The 20,376-nt window shown below is 36.5% G+C and overlaps 2 protein-coding genes across 2 annotated transcripts in view; one reads left to right on the top strand and one right to left on the bottom strand.

Moving 5' to 3' along the window:
* The first annotated feature begins 413 nt into the window (after nucleotides 1-413).
* On the top strand, nucleotides 414-6,746 carry LOC140137141 (uncharacterized). Its single transcript, XM_072158795.1, has 3 exons — nucleotides 414-1,743; nucleotides 4,796-5,023; nucleotides 6,448-6,746. Exons 1-3 carry the CDS (start codon nucleotides 1,329-1,331, stop codon nucleotides 6,744-6,746), a joined length of 942 nt encoding a protein of 313 aa, XP_072014896.1. The 5' UTR covers nucleotides 414-1,328.
* Nucleotides 6,747-11,948: 5,202 nt separating this feature from the next.
* The window catches only part of LOC140137626 (dolichol phosphate-mannose biosynthesis regulatory protein-like), a 28,534-nt gene continuing 20,106 nt past the window's right edge, over nucleotides 11,949-20,376 (bottom strand). The window contains exons 2-4 of the mRNA XM_072159364.1: nucleotides 16,325-16,414; nucleotides 14,278-14,380; nucleotides 11,949-12,989 (exon numbers count right to left, since the gene is read on the bottom strand). Of these exons, the coding sequence (XP_072015465.1) occupies nucleotides 12,940-12,989; nucleotides 14,278-14,380; nucleotides 16,325-16,414 (243 nt within the window). The 3' untranslated portion in view covers nucleotides 11,949-12,939. The remainder of the gene's footprint in view (nucleotides 12,990-14,277; nucleotides 14,381-16,324; nucleotides 16,415-20,376) is intronic.

Here is a 20,376-nt window from a genome sequence, read left to right as displayed (position 1 = left end):
ACAAATAAGGCTATCCATACACTTTTACACATTTTCACTTTGTCAAATATTTTTTGATTTATTTTTAAAAGTATTTAGGGGGAACTTATAAGTTGTGGACCCTATATTTCTAAGCTGTCCACCTGTCATTTTGGATGAGTTTGCTCCTAGGATGGGCAAACTTACTGCCTTGGCAGATATGCTAAATAACAACTGTTGAATCAATTTATTTAACTTAGACAGCGTCTAGACTAGAGAAAAGTCAAATTCAAAGTCGACATTGAATTCGAGGGATTAGCATAAATTAATTTGTGTTTGTGGTTTTTACTGGGTGTTTACACAATGCGCCCGAACAAATTCACCTCGCCAGGTCAGCGACACGCATGAAAAGACCAGGAAAAGTTGCACTTCAACCATGAGAAGGTCGAATTGAATTGGACTTAATGAACCCCAGGAGCGTTGTTGAACAACGACTTTTGAACTTGACTTCAGTCGTACTTGAACAACGACTGTGCAGGTTTAGACCTGAATTTGACTGAACTTGACTTCAAAAAAGTCGTTGATGAAGTACAAACTTTCCCTAGTCTAAACAGGGTCCTTGTAACAAACCGAATAATTATTGCATAATACGAGCTGATAAAGGAAGTCTAATATGAAAGATTTAAACTTTGTATAGACACCAACAAACCATAGACTCTATGAACAAACATTCCTTACTAAAAGTTGATATCTTTTAAAGTTTGCTCTTTCAAATATGTATTTGGATTTTCTTTACAATAGTACTTGTGAGAGATATGATGATTCAAATCATAAAGCGACTTTTGGGACACATTGTATAAATGGAATCAACAAAGATGGCAGCACCTATGCTTCACTGAAAAAATGATATTTTCACCCCGGATGTTCACAACCGTAAAATGTGACACGATCTTGTCCACTGGGCCAAAGGTGGCATTTTTGAAAATTGAGTTATTGCAATTATTACATTAAACATAATAATAGGCTATCATTTACTGAAAACACCAAAGGTCTAGCATACTTGGACCTAACGTTATGAAGTTTTTTGATGTCTATTTTCTTATGTACTTTATTATTTTTTTACTCCATATTTTTACCTTTATCTCAGTTTCAAATTTGCCACCTTTGGCCCCCATGGACCAGATCGTGTCACAAATGATATTTTCACCCCGGATGTTCACAGCTGTTCATATCTATATGTATTAAAAAGTTAACCATTAATGATAATATCTGCAACCAGCCATTCTATCTTGTATAGTGTCAAAGTCCTGGTGAAAATGCATTTTATCACTTGATTGATCTTCATCTGGTGATATTCACAGCCGTTCAAAATGGTAGTGCAACAATCATGCAACTCTGGCATAAGCTTACTGAATTTGATAGTTATTTTGGCTGCTTGTTTTCATGTTGGATTATCTCAAGACGTGACATGTGTCAAAGAAACCAATTGTAGATGCACCCTTGATGACGGCACCAAAAGGTTCTTTGATTTCAGTCCTATTTCCAACAAAGATGAACCTTTCTTTCACATGGAATGGTTTGGAGAGCCAGGTAGTATAGATTACTATGATCCATGTGAACCATTTACTATATCTTGGAGTGATTGTGAGGGTGTTGCTGCTTGTCATGGGGTGGAAGATGAGGAAGAACATGGAAAATTCAAATATTCCAAAGTTGCTTTGCATAACATGGGTTATTTCCACTACAATGAGGCAGGACAAAATTTGGTTATAAACTATGCTGATGGTAAGTTAACTTTGAGTATATTGTTAACTTTGGTTAACTGTAAATTATTATAAAGCTATAAAGCTGAGTTTATTACATTTATTTAATAGCTTTGCTAAGTATGTTCAAGTCTACAGTTGGTGGCGGTACTTAGTAGGTAGGCACATAAATCACAGAAAATTATTATACTTAATTCTCTGTGTTGATAGGATGAACAAAATTTCAATCTTTACATAGGGTAAAGATTTAAGGCAGTACTCTCAGACATGCATCTAGTACAAGTGCCATAACTTTGTAGTCATGCAAGAAATATAAATTATACATCTTTTTAAAGGCAAGACATCAAGGAATCTTAATATAAATATCATAACAAAAAAGCACTCTTTCCAAAAATTGTTTTGTTTTTTTTCTTTAAATTGAGACTCCATTCCAGAAGATGTCTTTTTTAATTTTTTTGATGTTGGTCTAATTTTTTGAGATATTGATCATTAAGGCATCAAAATAAACTTTTTAAAATTCACAAACGCCAATCTGCACAAAATGATGCCTAAAATCGGAAATAGACCAAAACATAAACAAGAGCACCACTGGTGCTGTAGCTCATTTGTTATGGGTTATGGTCAGGAATACCATGCGTAGCTATGTATAGCCATGCATAGATATGTATAGCCATGCATAGCTATGTATAGCCATGCATAGTTATGTATAGCCATGCATAGCTATGTATAGCCATGCATAGTATAGCCATGCATAGTTATGTATAGCCATGCATAGCTATGTATAGCCATGCATAGCTATGTATAGCCATGCATAGATATGTATAGCCATGGATAGCTATGTATAGCCATGGATAGCTATGTATGGCCATGTATAGCCATATGTAACCATGTCATGGCCATGTATAGCCATGTATAGCCATGTATACAGGGCTGCCAACTTTGAAAAACACATTTCAGTATTCTCAAAATCACTAGTGCTGTGATCAAGCACAAATCAGCATTTTGAAAATATACTTACGGTTATCAAGATATTTATTTATTCAAGGCATTTATTTATTTGTACCTTTTGCTTGTCGAGTATCCTTTGATTTTATTTTGTTTAATACAGTTTTGTTTGTATATTTAATGTCTTGGATGCACCATCGGATAGATGAGTGCCACTGATGTAAAAGCAATTTCCAAATAAAAACTTGAAACTTAAAAACTACAACACTTTCATGGTAAATGAAATAAATAAATAAATAAAATTTTGCACACACATCTAATTTTCCTGACTTCATATTTCAAACAAGTGCTCCCTTCAATCTTCAGAACAGGGAAAGGCCACTAGCCTAGTGTTTACCCCAGCACTTCCCTGTTCAGACTTTCTGTTTGTCTGTTTTGTAATGTCAGAGAGGGGTTGTCATGGTCCCATATACTGATATACTAGGCCAGTGCCAGTCAAAAGGACATTTCACCTTGAGTAAATGTTTACATAACTAATTGGGTCAAGATGTGTGATATAAAGTGTAAATGAGTGAGATGTTTGTTCAGTCAGTGTTGCCAACCAACAATTTGGTAGCCCAATTAGTTCTGATTTGGGAGAATTTGAGACACTATTTGCTCATGGCTCGTGCACAGAAGTAAGGGCCTATAGACAGCACAAGCCCAATTGGTGCTAAAAGCAACACTGAAAAGCAGACATTGTAGCTGCACTGAAACAGTAAAGTTCAACATCTCTTTTACAAATTCGCACGATCAAGGAGTTTGTACAGTGTTTGTAATATGAAAAGCACCACAAACAGTCTGCATATGAGACTATTCCATGAAATTAGGTAAAACTTTTCGTAAGAAAATGCTCCAAAAATGATACTTTCCGTCCAAATATTTTTAGCTAAATAAGTAACAATCATGAACCATCATGCAAAGATCGCCGCCTCAAATTACCAGATCCATTGCTCAAACGATGTAGCAAGAGAAAGAAAAAAACATACAGAAAAATGGACCATGCCTAGAGTTCATTGTGCTAACACAATGAGCTAAAAAATGAGAAAATGTTTTCTTGAGCCGACATTGCTTTTTTACGATGAGCATAATTGAATACCTGAGTGGAAGAAGGGCCCAACTCCATCAAAACTGTTTTTGAGATATTAGGAAAAAACTTAATATTTGGAAAAGTTTTATAGACAGAATGTTTTCGTCTTCAGGGGACCTTTAATACATGAACATACAATATTACATACATTCGAAATTATGCATGAAGTTTCCATGGCAACGGTACAGGTCTTAATACGAACTGGAGTTGGGCCCTTCTTCCACTAATATACCGCAAGTGCCAGTTTCGTGTTGTAAATAGCTACAGAAATTAGATATCACCATTATGCACAACTAGAACTCATGTAATATGTTAGCAAGAAAGTTTATTGTAGTGACAAGTAGATTTCATGGATGAACAAAATTCCTCTTTAACCCTATATTTGTGGAAGAAGGGCCCAACTCCATGGAGTTGGGCCTTTCTTCCATGAAAACCATGATTAAGTGTACGTGGAAGACTATTTAGAGAGTGGATTTTGGCTCATCTTTCACACACAAGGAAGAACAGTTTGCTGGCAATAAAATGCTGGGTCTAACTCATTTTTGTAAAAAATGGAGTTGGGCCTTTCTTCCACTCAGGTATTCAATTGCTTACCTATAGTACTGTATAGTCCTGCAGTTATTGTGTACCTAAATCATCATTTTACCTGGAAAATGAACATTGACATAATGGCCGTTAAGTTTTAACTGGTCACATTTTGCACTTTGATCGAAGTACACCTGCGATTTTGTCATTTGATGTCAGTATGTGTTACACCGATGTGTGCACATTGTTTAGCGAACATAGTTACTGTGCATTGCAAGTCAGAGTGACGTCAAATGACAACATCTCAGGTGTACTCACAAAGGCTTATTGGATTTACTGAAAAGGTCAATTATATACAATAATGTATCAATTCTTATTACATGTATTATCATCATTAAACTATTATCTATTAATCGTTATTTAATTAAAGCATTTTATTGCCTTTCTTTTTAATTTTGTTTTTGTTTGTCCCCAGGTGATGACTATATTGTTGTTTTAACAGTGATGTTTTCCTGTAGCTGGACTACCATTAGCAGGATGGAGGTCACATCATTAACCCCAACTCTCTACCAATACGAAATCATTTCACCATATAGTTGTCTGATGTCTCCAAGGGAAAATAACCAAGGATTAAGTGCAGGCATCATTGTATGTATTGTCTTCGGTGTATTTGTACTCATGGTTGTGGTTTACTTGGTTGGAGGTAAAGAAAAAAATAAAATCAAAAGTTTATATTAAAGGAGCATTTCGTGATCCTAGCTTCCTCTTTTTATAACATTTTTCAGTAGATATCCACGAAAAGGCGTATTCCCAAATTTCAGTTGATTCCGATTTTGCGTTTGCGAGTTATGCATGATTATGCATATTACACTGCTCCATTTTGCTATAATTTTGTTCTGGTACACCAGAACGTAATTCCATTTTGACGATATTTTTGCTAAACGAATTAATCTGCAAGAATTGGTACATACACATAAGTAGCCAGAGGATTCCAGTGGTATGAAAATCCCAACTTTTTTTAAAAGAAAAGTGGGAGGATGAGGCTATGGATCACAAAATGCCCTTTTAATTATCTAACATTTATATAATTATTTAATAGTTACTTATTGTTTTGTTTATCAACTACATATAAAGTGCAAAATCCACACCTACGTGCGCGGGACTTGTGATACACACACTATAAAGTTTTTATAGTACTTCATATGTGTCTGTCCCGGCATTCAAAGTGAGGACAAGAGTGAGTTTCACACCTTGAAAGTATGGACTGGGATTTTGTCCTCACTATGCCAAAATGTCCTCACTTGAAAGTGGGAAACTATATATTGTCCTCGCTTTGAATGGCTTGGTAAACACCCTTGGACACCTATTAATATTTTGTGCATGGAATTAAATGAAACTGCATAAGTTAGTCATGATATTTCATTTTGAAGGATTCCAAAGTATTTCAAATCCCCCCCCTCACTCAGAGATATATAGCACATAAACTGGAGGTGCTTGGTATGTACAACATTGAACAGGCATGAGAATGATCATCCATGAAAAAACCTGAAGTGTTGAAAAAAGCCTGAAAAAGTGTGTGAAATTGGGCTAAAAAGGCCAACTGCTCATCCATGAAAAAACCTGAATGAAGTGTTGGAAAAAGCCTGAAAAAGTGTGTGAAATTGGGCTAAAAAGGCCAAATGCTCATCCATGAAAAAACCTGAAGTGTTGAAAAAAGCCTGAAAAAGTGTGTGAAATTGGGCTAAAAAGGTCAAATGCTCATCCATGAAAAAACCTGAATGAAGTGTTGGAAAAAAACCCTGAAAAAGTGTGTGATAAAGGCCAAAAATGGGCTGAAATTAAAAGAAAGTGCAGAAAATTTGGTCAACAAAAAAGCCCAAATTAGGGAGGCGGGGAGGGTTGTACACAGTGTAAAGTGTCCTGGTATTTTTGCACTTGATTGTAGCACTGGTTCAATGCTCTATTTTATTGGTTCTTGGAGATTGTTTTAGAGTAACATTAACAGATGGTTTTCAGTTGAAATAGTCCAATTACAATATCTAAAATTAAACAATTTGTATAATGCCTCTATAATCATTAATTGTTGAAAGTTGTATTTTCAAAACAAATTCTTATTTTCCTATTCAGGGTTCTTATTCACATCCTTAGTACAACACAAATCTGGGCGAGAAGCTATTCCAAACTATGGTTTCTGGATAAAGGTTCCTGGTCTCATCAAAGAGGGCGTCTGTTTTTCAACATCGTGTGTGACTAGCAAACGTAAAGACGACACAGAACCTGTACTAGACAATCAGGAAGCAGATGCATTTGAGGGAGGAGGAGGAGGAGGAGGAGGAGGAGGAGTAGGAGGAGGAGTAGGAGGAGGAGGAGGAGGAGGAGGAGGAGGAGAAGGAGGGAAAGTTAAAATAGCTGTTATTTCCACCTGAAATCTGATCAACTTTAGTGTTATTATGTCTGAATACATTACTTGCAATAATTCGCCAGCGAAGTGTTACATGTAATCCGATTATCACCATGTCAACTGGATCACGCTTTTGCGTTCGACACCACGATTGAAATGATCACAACACTTAGTCTTATGGCATGTAGGCTACTGTCAATTCCAAAAGGTGCATGCTCCAGTTACCAAGGAGTTACATAGCCACTTCGCTGGCGAATTATCTGTTCCCAAAGGGTGGGCAAATTTCAAAATGGCATGCCATTAAATGCTTGTCCCCTTCTCAGCCTGCCAAAAAAATCTTGCCTCCTGTCCCCTCTTGGCCTGCCAAAAATTGCTTGCTCCTTGCTTGGCCTGCCAAAAAAAAAATCATTTTGCAAATGCCAACTGTTTTGAAACCAATTTTGTATGTTCATTAAATGGTCTAGATTATGTAATGTGAGCATAGCAAGCAGGAAATTTTACATTTGAATGTTTCCGAATTTTATTTGTCTTTTCAGAGTGTTTTATTTAAACAGTGCATAAATGTGTGCCAAAAATCTCTTGCCCCACCCCCTTTTGACCTGCCAAAAGTCTCTTGCCAAAAATTGCTTTCCCCCTCTTTTGCCATAATTTTTTGGAGGGAGAAGATGATATTGCACAGCCTCTAAAGTTTGAAGCACTTTTTTCAGCCTCATAAGTGCCATAGTTATTACAGACAAAATAAAGAATAAATCTTTTCCTTGTGTGCAAAGGCTTTTTTGCGCAAATTAAAATTTGGTTTTTGTGTGTAAAACATTTTCCGCAAAAACCACAAAATCATTGAAATAGGTGATATGTGACACGATCTGGTCAATGGGGGCCAAAGGAGACATTTTTGAAAATTGAGTTACTGTAATTATTTCATTAAACATACAATAGGCTATCATTTACTGAAAACACCAAAGGTCTAAGCATACTTGGTTCTTAAGTTATGAAGTTTTGTGATGTTTATTTTCTTATGTATTTTATTGTTTTTTACTCCATATTTTTACCTTTATCTCAGTTTCAAATTTGCCGCCTTTGGCCCCATGGACCAGATCGTGACGTCACATATTTAAGTTGAACTGTTTGTGAAATGTGTAGAAAAGGGGTACTTTGCGATATCTGGTATTACATCATGCATATTTTCATACTACTGCTGTGTATGTGTACATAATTAAACATTCTTTATCTTAACATCTTAAAAGACCAGACTTGTCATGACTCGAGACTCAAATTTTCAAAAATGAAATGACTCGACTCAGACCTTGAGGGCCAGATCCGTCCTGCCAAGCAATTGAGGTTGGCCCTTGAGCAGGTTTGGATTTCTCTACCGGAAGTCAGTTTAACAAAAATTCCTTCCCACAAGGTAATAGGCTTATTGCATAACAATAGATACAGCTTGGAGGTTAATCCATCTTCTTTGTTGCATGTTGGGTTGACCAGGCAAACTTTTTGGTAAAGTTGTAAACACAATATAACAGCTCAGAGATCAATCCATCTTCTGGTATTTCCGTAGTAGAGAAATCCATGATATACATATTGCAGTTTAAAGATTGTTCAAAACTGCACAAAAAAACATTTGAAAAAAAAAAAACTTACCCACAGTTTCACATAATGTTTATATATTTATTAAAATTGCAATTTTTAGCTTCTTGACATGATTATTTATATAATACTTTTAATTAAAAATCTCATCATGCAATATTAAAGTAAAATGACTGCTGATATATCTAGAGCCTACTGCCAATAAAGTAGAATGACTGCTGATATATCTAGAGCCTACTCCCCATTCCAGAAAAATACAGAACTAATTTTTTGGGATTAAAAAAAATATTATCCTGTTTTGCCAAATGAAACATAGCTAAATCCTAATCCTTTAGTTAGTCCTAACTGACAATAAAAGTTAAATTTTAATATTTGGTCAATTTTTGGAAATAAGAGCCCAAAACATGCGTTTTTAGGGTGTTTTTCGTATGCTGTGACAATCAAGCCCAAAGACTTGTATCAAGACTAATTTCAGTTTATGCATTCTAACAGGGACAGATTTAAGTGGTGGCCCGCTGGCCCGGGGCCAGTGGATTTTGCATCGGGCCAGTAAGCTTTCAACAACGCTGGCCCGGTGGGCCACTAGATTTTTGAGCCTGATATAACACATTTGAGACAAGATATAATCAGTGATGGACATATGTATCTTTATTTAATGATTTTTCGTATCATATTCTTATTCTTGCATTGCTAGCAGATTGGAGATATACGGGAGCTTTTTACGTTGATAGTAGGCCTAGCCCCACTACTTCCAATCTCTTTCGTGCTCTCTATCTGATGATGATTGCGATACCGCAAAAAAACGCATATTTGAACCTTTGTGAACTTTTGGAACTAAAAAAAGGCAGGACTACTGACTGAACCCCGGGACTAACACTCTCTACATTGAGTTCATTCAGTACAAAACAAACTAAAATATTAAGGTTTGCTTGACTTTAAGGGATCGGATAGCAATGTTTTCACATATTTTTGTGGGACCTGAGAGCACATCAGACATATCAAAATTACATTTCCAAAACGAGGAGTGTTCTGATATCATATAATTTTGATTTTTATTATTTTATTACAAATGATTAATAATTCATATAGATTCCCCCCCCCCCAAAAAAAAGTCTCTCTTTTTTCTTTTTTTTTTAGTAGAACATATTGAAAAAGCTGGGCCAGTAAATTTATTGCAGGGCCACTAGATTTGCCATTTCACTGGCCCGGAGGGCCAGTAGAAAACAGAAACCTAAATCTGTCCCTGCATTCTAATATTTGGAAAAGACATGTTTCATTCTGATAACCGATAATTTAATTAAAGAAACACAAAAAAATGAAAATTATAGCCAAATCTCGGCATATACTCAAGATTTTGAATGATTAGACTTTTCCAAGTCTTTGATTTTTGTGACTCGATTGTCAGAGAATATGCCGAAAATGCATGTTTTTGGCTCTTTTTTTATAGAAATTAGTAAAATAGTGATTTTTTTCTTTAATTGCCAGTTAGGACTAACTAAAGGATTAGGATTGAGCTATGTTTCATTTGGCAGAACTTGATAATATTTTTTTAATCCCAAAAAACTAGTGATGTATTTTTCTGGAATAGGGAGTAATTTCCTTATTTTCTGTTTAATGGAACAGTATGTACCTGTACCATATTATTTGTAATGAACACCCCTATAGCACCATGTAATTTTTGAAAAATTTATATTACAGGCAATTTTCAATTGAAAAATTGCTATGTTTAAGCTTAAAAGTCACTTTTTCATTGCAAAAAATTACGGGTGTTTACTAGACGGTGTTAACTACAAACCATACGGTATACAGAATCATGATGGCTATAAAAATAATGCTCTCAAAACCGCCAAATTTTAGCTATGTCAAAGCAGAATATATAACCTATGACATCAAATTATGGCAGCTTTTAATCAAATTGAATACCTGAGTGGAAGAAGAGCCCAACTCCATCAACATATTCAGATATTAGCAAAAAACACAATATTTGGAAAAGTTTTAAGAGACAGACTATTTTCATCTTGAGGGGACCTTTAGTACTGGTACATGAACATACATTATAACATACATGTGAAATGATATATGTTGCAAAGGCAATGGTACAGGTCTTTTAAAATATGATAAACTCATTTTTGTAAAATGGAGTTGGGTCCTTCTTCCACTCAGGTATTCAATTATTTTCTTTACTTTTTATTTTTTTTCTTTATAACCATGTATTATTACTAGGGCCTATGTGCTGTTGACAACTGCCATGTTTCGATGTGACTGGTTATATATATTCCCATAATGCAGTTCTTTTATCTCTGGCATTTGTGAAATATACCAATAATTGTGACATTAATTTTGACAAAGACACACCCAGCAAACACAAAACGTTTTATTGTGTGGTTATATAAAGGGTATAAAACGTTTTAATAATGTTCCAAAAACATTTTTGAAAACTTGATGCAAAACATTCTAACATAAATGTTATTTAGGAGTTGACAAAATATTTTGCAAAAATGTTTGCAAAATATACTTTACAGTAATATTTTAAGTTTTTTCAAAAAAAAAAAAAAAAAAAAAAAGCGTTTTACAAGCGCTTTTCATGACCCTTTTAACCTGTCATTTAAATGTTTTTAAAACTTTTTGAATAAAACCAAAACATTTTAAAGACATTCTGTGTTTGCTGGGGAAGAGTGTTATGTCCAGAGCTCATAAATTTGTCAGAACTCTCGCAACTCATATTTGCGACCTGCTCAAATAAAATGAGCCCAGAGTAACAAGTAGGTAGTTTCAAGACATCCAGGCTGCTGAGTTGGTGTTCTTTGTGGATGCCCCATTGTGCATGTTGTGCCTCATTTACAAAGGGCAGTATACTAACTACTGGCTGCCGGAATGTCCCATTCATATTTACAGGTGCGCATCAAATTAAGAAAACCAACTCGTGACTTGTTGCGACTATACGCTCATTTTGTGGGAGCAGGCCACGCAGTAGTGCTGTCGTCGGCACCGTTTTTTAATGTCGACATGTTGATATAATTCGTATAGCGACGTCGACATAAAAAAAATTCTAAAAAAAAAAAAAAATTTGATGTCGACATGTCTGGATACATGCTGATGTCGACATTGTGTCGACATAAGGCATGTCGACGGCGGCGCTACCACGCAGGTTACATTTAGCGTTCAAAATAAACACAACAGGGTGCAAGTTTGCTCCTTCTGAACCTAAATATCCCAAGAGGCCCACTTGTATTCAAGTTCATTTCACCCATATCAAAAAGCACTGAAAAGAAAGTATTTTTCATTGGTGTAAAATGGACCCAAAACATGTACTATGTGGTTGTTTTCCTACCCTAAGCAAGTATTTTTCTGTTGTGGGTCGCAATGAACACACCAAATACCGCCAGTAGCAATCACCCAAGAGGTGAAGAAAAACCAATGAAAAAGCACATATGCTTTGCAGAGTTTTTTGAGTACAATTTCACCCAGAATTTTGACTTACTTTTCAACTGATTTTGTCAATATCTTGGTACCGAAATTAAGCTACCCTTTTGGAGTACAATCTGTGTGATTAAGGTACATGTACCGTTTTAACCCCATTTTTGCTGTTTTTGATAACCTAAACGAGAAACTTGCATATCGCGCTGTGAAAAAAAGACCCTTTTTACTCGCTTTTTTGTACGCGGGTGGCATACAACTTGAAATACAAGTGCTCCGCTCCCCCAGACTTAAAATATGACTTGTTCTCATAACTAGTTAATGACTGATTATTCCATAGCAATCACCTTCTGGGAGGAATATTATTCAATTTTATGCTTTTTCTTTTTGGTATGTCAAATTGCCCTGGTCCTAGACCCAAGAGGGGCTAGAGTTGTAAAATCTTGCTCCTTGTTTTTACGCTCTATGTTGAGCCCTGAGTTGTCCTTCCATCAGGGTTGCCAGCCAAACCCATGATTTGGTAGCCCAATTGGGCGACTTTTGAAGATTTTCCCTGCGACCATTACCTGTCACATCAAAGATTGGGTGACTTTTCCACTATTTAAATGCGATCCTGGCTGAAAATGTGTAACAACCTTGCTGTACATCATCATGGCGCGAGGGCTGAGAACCAGAAAGACTAAGTCACAAGTTAGCACCCTCTGGCAGGTAACAACCCTGCTGTTCTATAGCCAGTTAGCTCCAGAAAGCCGTAACTCATAAGATAGGGCATTCTGGTTTAGTAGTTCAGCACCAGAAAGCCTTAACTCGATCATGAGATATGGCTTTGTGTTTCTAACTGAAAACTGCCCCTATGTGATGCGGCCATAATGGAATTAGTGCTATAGTTTCAATAAGGAGTGTGCTTGAGTTAAGGCTTAATAGTTCTGAGAATCTCTAAGTGGTAAGGATTATTTTGACACCAAAACCACAAAATCACCAAAATGTGAGTTAAGGCTTTCTGGTTCTCAACTCTCGAATATATTATTTGTGATCGGTAATGCATATCCTCAAGTTGTCTTAAATATAAAACCCTTGAATAACAAGAGCACAAGTATCATCAACATCATGTTCACAGAACAAATTGGTATGAAGCATTGGTAATAGTCAATCCAATATTGGGTCTAACAGTATAGAAAAATAGAAAATTGTCTTTCATGCTACTTGCGTGTCTTGTATCAATTTGTTTTCTTCTTCTTTGTCAACATAGTGTAAGCCACAAATGTTCCTGAAATGAAACCAAATAGCATAAATATTATCAAAAATAGTAATATTGTGGGAAAAAATATTTCTATTAAATACGGTCATGGATTACTACGTCTGCATGTTTGCGTATCACCAAAAATACATGACACACCAACAGTGTAGCAATTTCAATAAATGTCTGCTTGTCAACAGCATTTTCAACTATTGACAGGCTTACAATTTGTTTCTAAATTCCTGGTTTTGTAAGAATTTTTTCAATGGGCAAATAAATTTAGCATGAGTATGGTACAACATATCTACTACACTTTTCAAGATATGGTTGGCAATCATAGGTTGGGAGAGGGAGGTCCTGTCTAGCTTCTACACATTATACAACCATGTCCTTACAGTTTTTACTAATTTATTTTCTACCTAATTTGACTTTAATTAGGTGTATCTGTCAGGGAATGGCCTTTGGCCATCCAACCCCTCCCACACCCTTAAGTGAAAGCCCTCAATCCCTTCCTCACCCTCAAATGAAATCCCTCAATACCCTCCCACACCCCAAGTGAAGTCCTGCACGTGTATCTGACAGTAGAGATCGGACTCTAAGTGTGTTGGCTAGCCATCCATCCACCTGTCATTTAGGATGGGCAGATTCAAGCCTTGAAATAAGCGGGTGCGGTGAGCAATTTTGCTCTCGTAAAGCCACCAATTGCTCCTGGTCCTTACAATTCACATGAACCAGGAGCAATTTTCAAGAACAGTTACAGTTTTGCACTTGATGCAGTAGTGCTGGTATTATATACAGAAAAGGATTACTATTTGTAAATTGCTCCTGTTTCTTCAGAAATTGCTCCTGGTTGTTGTAAAATCCCAGTAAACCAGGAGTAATGTTCAAAAACAAATTTCTCCTGGTTCAAGTCTGCTTATTTCAAGGTTTGGGCAGATTGTTCCTGGGACAGGCAAAATTAATGCTTGTGACATATCATGCTAAATTCTAAAACTAATGCTTGAATGAATTGATATGACCTGTAAACTCAAAACAAGACCAAACTAATAAGTCACAGCGATAGCAATAGCTAGAAGTTAATAAGGTGCAGGGGTCTGAATTTGTTTTCAGGGTCAAATTTTGGACAGGCAGTTTTGGTGAAAATGATGGGCACTTGTTTAGACCCAAGCTGACTCTACCATGTTTGCGTGTTATTCATGGAGGGCAAGATACCTGTAGAGGTGACTTTTTTTCTTAAATATTTACAATCTCATTTCCAGATGAGCATACACTGTATAAATTACACAAGTGATTATTTTACAGAGTATATTTTCCTTACCTAAACATAATAATACTGCTACTCCACCTATCAATGGTACAAGTACTGCAAAAAGCTTGGGTAGGAAAAACTGATGAAGGAAATGCTCTGCTTCAACAAATGGCTACGAAATATCAAGAGAAAGAGAAAGAAATTGAAACAAAAAATATCAATTTACATGCAAAGTAGATTTAGACTGTCATTCAACACAAATATCTTGAGATATTTACCTCAATATTTCAATGTGTAAAAAAAACCGCAATGATTTATAGTGCGCTACGCACAGGCACAACATAAAAAAAATAAAAAATAAAAAAATAATCTGAAAACGCCTAGACGTTGATCCACAAGCCTCAGAACACTTTACAACACACATATCCTCATCAGGAGCCATAATGAATATCAATTTACATGTATGTAAAAAAGTAAGTGTTATAAAGATAACTTGAAATTATATTTCTAGCATTCATCTTTGAAAGTGTTAATCTAATTACCACTACATCATATTTTTGAGTCCCGATCGAAATAATCGCCACGTCTACTGCATATACTATCATACCAAAATGTGATCCAGTTAGCACAGAATTATGTAACCACTTTATAATAGTAATGTTGACTGGTATTACTTTATAATAGCTGGCAAATTATGAAAGAACAACTTAAGTAAAGTTGAGCGGTTGTGTTACTGAGTAGTTGAATGATGGGTGGTGTCATAGAGAGCATGGGGTACGTAGCTAGGGTTTTTAAGGCCTCGTATCCATAGGCTGTTCCCTTGTGGCTTGTGCCCTTGTTCCGTGTTTACTTTTTCCCATGTGACCTGCCACACAGACAACGAACCTTTGTTTTGCTTAGTGGCCGCTACGGTTCGTTGTCTGTGTGGCAGGTCACATGGGAAAAAGTAACACGGAACAAGGGCACAAGCCACAAGGGAACAGCCTATGGATACGAGGCCTAACAGGCATTGCACTATTAGTTTAGTGTGGGTGAAAAAGTGGCTAGGGCTTAAATAAATGAGGGTTAGTGAACGAGTGGATGAGTAAGGATTCAGTGACGGGTTTAAGTGATGGCTTCTGCGAGTGATTGATTATGAGGGTTCAGTGAGTGGCTCAGTGAGTATTTGGGTGGAAGGGGTGAGTGTGTTTAACTTTGTAATCACATGCGATTGGGAACTTTTTATGTCTTTATCCAACAAGAGGGGACATCAGAACAACTGGGGACTTCCCCAGGTCAACAAACAAATGCCAAAAGTGGCATATTATTCCAACCATGGACACCATTGGCACATCATGAGGGCAGTACTATAATTGAAGACCAAATTCAAAAGCCCAGATTGTGTATGACGTCCTGTCAACTAGACTAAAAATGCTGTACTACGCAGGTCAGCAACCAATCACGTCCCAACTTTGCCCAGATGTCAGATGTAAACTAGTGTTTTTAATTTGGTCTTCAATTATATTGATGGCCCTGATTGTGAGAATCAAACCTCACAAATCTGCAATGTTAGTCCCCACTTAAGACATAAACTGTGTGTTGTGTGTTGTTGTGTGTCCCTGGTTGTAAGTTGTGTGTCCTTAGGTTATCATACAGAACAAGTAAGGGTGTTTAGGGAGTTTCGACTGGTGGATGAATGAGTGTTTAGATCATGGGGTTTTAGTGGATGATCGAATGAATGGTTTAAAAGTGGTTAATCAATTGAATGCTTGATTGATCCATTGGGTGGGTAGGTGGGAGAGCGACTTTTTAGTGTCTAAAGCAACACAATGTGTGAATTTATTGGACTTGTATGTCTTTTGGGGAAAAATCAAATGGGACAAACACAAAACATTTTATTTCAAATGATTTTGCTGAAAAAGTAAATGATATAAATACTTCTTGGGAAGAGGACTGGGCAATGTAAAAACAAAGTTATAAATAATACAAGCTATAGTTAGTTGAAAGAGGAATGATATTAAATTACCAAATTGGTAAAGAAATCGGTGAGAATCTATCTCATTTTGTGTCAATTGAATAATATAAATTAAATATCAATATAATTTCTACTGCGGTTCATTAACTTGTATGAACTTACCAAGACTATAACCCATACTGTGTAATATGAAAATACAAGAGCTGCAAGAGCCACCATACCCAAACCAACGAGCTGATCTAAACCAGTAGCCTGTAAAGGATAAAACAAGAAATGTCTTTAAAAAAGTGAGTGGGATGCCTCCACCATGGGGCGATTTAAATTTAAATGTGTACGAATCCATTTATAGTAATTTGACCTCCAATGACCCCTGGGTGACCCCAAAATGACCTTCTAAAAGTGGCTCTAAATGTTGACTGTACCTACCAAGTTTCAGGCCCATACAACCAATTTTATTAATTTGACCTTAGATGACCCCTGGTGACCCTGGATGACCCCAAAATGACCTTCCAAAAAATGGACTCTAAATGTTGACTGTATCCACCAAGTTTCATGCCCATAAGACAATATTGAGTAATTTGACCTTAGATGACCCCTGGGTGACCCTGGATGACCCTGAAATGACCTTCCAAAAATTTGGCTCTAAATGTTGACTGTACCCACCAAGTTTCATGCCCATACAACAGTTTTTAGTAATTTGACCTTAAATGACCTTTGACCTCAGTATATGACCTTGAACCCCACCCAAAAAAAAAGTAGCCAGAGTTTTTGACCATGACCCACCTATCCTGAAAATTTGAAGTCAATCCGCCCATCCATACCTGAGATACAGCCTCCGGACGGACTGACTGACTTAGTAATTTGACCTTAAATGACCTGTGACCTCAGTATATGACCTTGAACCCCACCCAAAAAAAAGTAGCCAGAGTTTTTGACCATGACCCACATATCCTGAAAATTTGAAGTCAATCCGCCCATCCATGCCCGAGATACAGCCTCCGGACGGACGGACGGAAGCTCGGACATTGCAAAAACAGTATGCCTCGCGGTGGAGGCATAAAAATGTTTAATTCATACTTGTAGCAAAGGGATCAATGGAAATCACATCCACACCGAGTTTCACAACAATCTATATTCAGACGACCTTAAGTTTATACACCGATTTATGTTACTTGTATGTACAACTTACCGGTACTTCTATACCACTGCATGGAAGCACAAGAATTCATGGAAGAATTGGTACATGTAGATGTAGAACAAATAATTGGTATCTGATTGGAACCAATTAAAGGGGCTAACCTGGGTCACTCCCACTGTGGCCTGTACACCATCCGCATAATCAACTTTTGAAAAGCACCCTAAACAAGGATTTAACCCTTGGCTAAAACGACACCCTAAACAGGGATTTCATTCCTAACATCAAATTTCATACCCTAAATTTCATTTCAGCGATTTAGAAATGGCAATTTTGCTACCCTTTTTTTTATTTTTTCATGTTTTTGACACCCTAAGCGCGATACGCGCGTATCGTGCCTACCCACGAAAAGCGACCCTTTTTACGCGTTTTCATTATCGCGGATGGTGTACAGGCCACAATGGCAGTGACCCCCGAGGCTAACCCTATTGGTTTAGGATGGATTGTCTTCAAATTTAAGTACAAGGTTAAGTATCATCCCTTTATACATCCATGTTGTTCCGATTGAGATGTTGGAATGACTCTTTTCACAAGTTTACCGATAATCGGTTGAAGAGATGCATGATGGTTGTTGGAAGCAAACCCGCAGTCACCCCATTTTCTTAAAAGATTTGAATAACATGGGAAAGCTTTGTCACATTCCACTAATCAGATCATCTTTTTATGTGACGGAAGTGATGCTGATACCCTAAAGGTATGTTTCTTGCTTTTCCAATTTTTCAATTGGTTTCGAGACTAAAACTCTCTAGTAATAGCAATAGCCGATTCCTCATAGCCCTTCCCCTTGTTCCAATACATTAAACCTTGACTCCAGAGTGTTTGGCAACTGCTGTTTAACCCTGATACAAAACTAAACCTTGATACAAAACTAAACCTTGAAAAAAATGCTTGCCCCCCCAGCATGCCCAAAATCTATCCATTCCCTTGTGGCCTGCCAAAATCTTCCCCCATCCTAGCACATGCCAAATTTTTGGGATTCCAAATTGGAAACCTTAATGGTCTAAATATATATTGCGAGTGCAGTCAACACAGGAAAATTTGGATATAAGCGATTAAGCTTTTCTGTACTGTTTTCTTAAGCTTTTCAGAGTGTTTGATTTAAAAGGTGCCCTATGAATTGCTCCCCCTCATGCCCCTCCTTCAGCTGCCCAAAAAATTGACTGCAGTCACCACTATATTCATGATCCACCCACTTCCAGAGAAAATGACACCCCCTAATACATATAGACACTTAAACATTTAAAAGTAAAACAGAAAGCTCATAAACAGTAAAAACAACTTTTAATGATCGAATCAATAAAAAATAATATTTTGTCTCACCAAGTTGTTAAGACTAAATTAGGCCATCTTAATTAAATCCTGTGTCTCAAAGCTGCCACGCACGTTAGTAAAATTGTGTGCGTAGTCCTCTTTGAAAATCAAGAAATTCATTTTTTTTTATGTCTTTTTTTTTTTTTTTAACAAAAAAGCGAAAATAAAACTCAAAATTGTATTTGATTTCAATTGATTTTTTCGCAAACTTTGGACAAAATAATAAAGAGAAGAATAATAGTTTGTAGCAGTGACTTTTTTGTCTGCTATTCCAACATTTACAACATTGGATATTATTTGCTTGTTCGAAATCCTGTACTGACACACACACACACAAAATCTTACTATAAATAGGGAAATGTTGTATGTATGTATCTATGTATCTATCTATGTATCTATGTATCATGCATAAAGGCTCCGTCAGTGTCGATCAAAATGTCGCCAAATTCATACGGGAGATCGAGGAACTTACCGAGACGGTTATGCGAAAATTTGGTTGGAAACGGGCAAGAATTGGCTGCAAAAACAGTGAAAATACGGGTAAAAGCGGGTTTTTGTTATAAAAATCGTTGTCAGACTACGCGTCACTGCAGCTGGCGGCAGTGCGTCGGCGCCAGCGTGCGTATGTACGCCTTACGCCAATGCGCCGAACGGCGCAGAGCCACGCGACTTGCGAGCCAGAGACCAGTGGACATGATAATACGGAAAGAAGGAAAATAAAGGACAAAAAGGGACATGGACGGGTCACTCACGGGATTATGATAACGGGTGAAAGTAACTAAATAAAACGGGAACGAAACAAAGAAGGAAAGAAACTAATCAGGAAAGAAAAAAGGAAGCTAAAATAATGAGAAGAGAATTAAATAAAAACATAGAAACGGAAATCACAAGCAACAAATAAAAAAGAAGCTAAAAGTGAAATGTAAGAAAGAATAGATTTAGAAAATAATGGGAACGGGGTTAAATAAATTAATAAATCTGAGCAGAAGAAACTAAAAAAGAAAATGTAAGAGACAGATTTAGATAAATAAAATGTAACTTTTTCATGATTCTACCTGTTCAGAAATTCTTCCTGTTATAGTGAACGCCCCCATTTACTCATCTAGCGGGGACCCGCGCGAAGCGCGGGTATCCCGCTAGTAATAATAAAAACAAATTAGGTTTTGAATTTCTCACAAGCTTTGAGACACAGGATTTAATTAAGATGGCCTAAAGAGGAAGACATTTGAATTTGATATTTCAGTGCAGTAGTTAACAATGAAAACCCATGAATTAACTTCAAAATTTGTTACTCATAATTGAAATTATTGATAATAAGAGCTAATAAGGGAGTGGAATTCCCTCCCTGATGATCAATGTACAAGCAATATTTCAGGATTAAAAGAGCAATTTGTGTGCATCTTTCAAATAGCTAATCCAATGAGCTCGTAAAAGTTCTTTTTGTTAATAAATTTTTTTTATGATTTGTTTACTCATTTTCCCCTCCCATTTCTTGCAAAACTTGGTCTCTCATTGGTAATCTGTAAACATTGGCTTTCATGAGTTTTATCCTTGTTTTTATCAACTCACTTTATAATTCTCTTTTAAGGACAGAATTAGTCTACTAGGCCTGGAAAATATGCAATTTGGCAATCTCCTTGCTGGGAAATTTGGTCATTTGGAGGGACATTTTGCTTTTCTGGATAAAGAAATACATAAGAAATGATGG

This window comes from Amphiura filiformis, chromosome 17 (genome assembly GCF_039555335.1).
Source record: "Amphiura filiformis chromosome 17, Afil_fr2py, whole genome shotgun sequence".
In the NCBI taxonomy this organism is placed as follows: domain Eukaryota; kingdom Metazoa; phylum Echinodermata; class Ophiuroidea; order Amphilepidida; family Amphiuridae; genus Amphiura; species Amphiura filiformis.
The sequence above is the reverse complement of the archived record's forward strand: the minus strand, read 5'-3'. Positions and strand labels throughout refer to the sequence as shown.

Coding starts and splice junctions, on each gene's coding strand:
- LOC140137141 (XM_072158795.1), top strand. CDS start 1,329: ATGGTAGTGCAACAATCATGCAACTCTGGCATAAGCTTACTGAATTTG. Junction 1,744..4,795: donor GGTTATAAACTATGCTGATG/GTAAGTTAACTT, acceptor GTTTGTCCCCAG/GTGATGACTATATTGTTGTT. Junction 5,024..6,447: donor TGTGGTTTACTTGGTTGGAG/GTAAAGAAAAAA, acceptor TTTCCTATTCAG/GGTTCTTATTCACATCCTTA.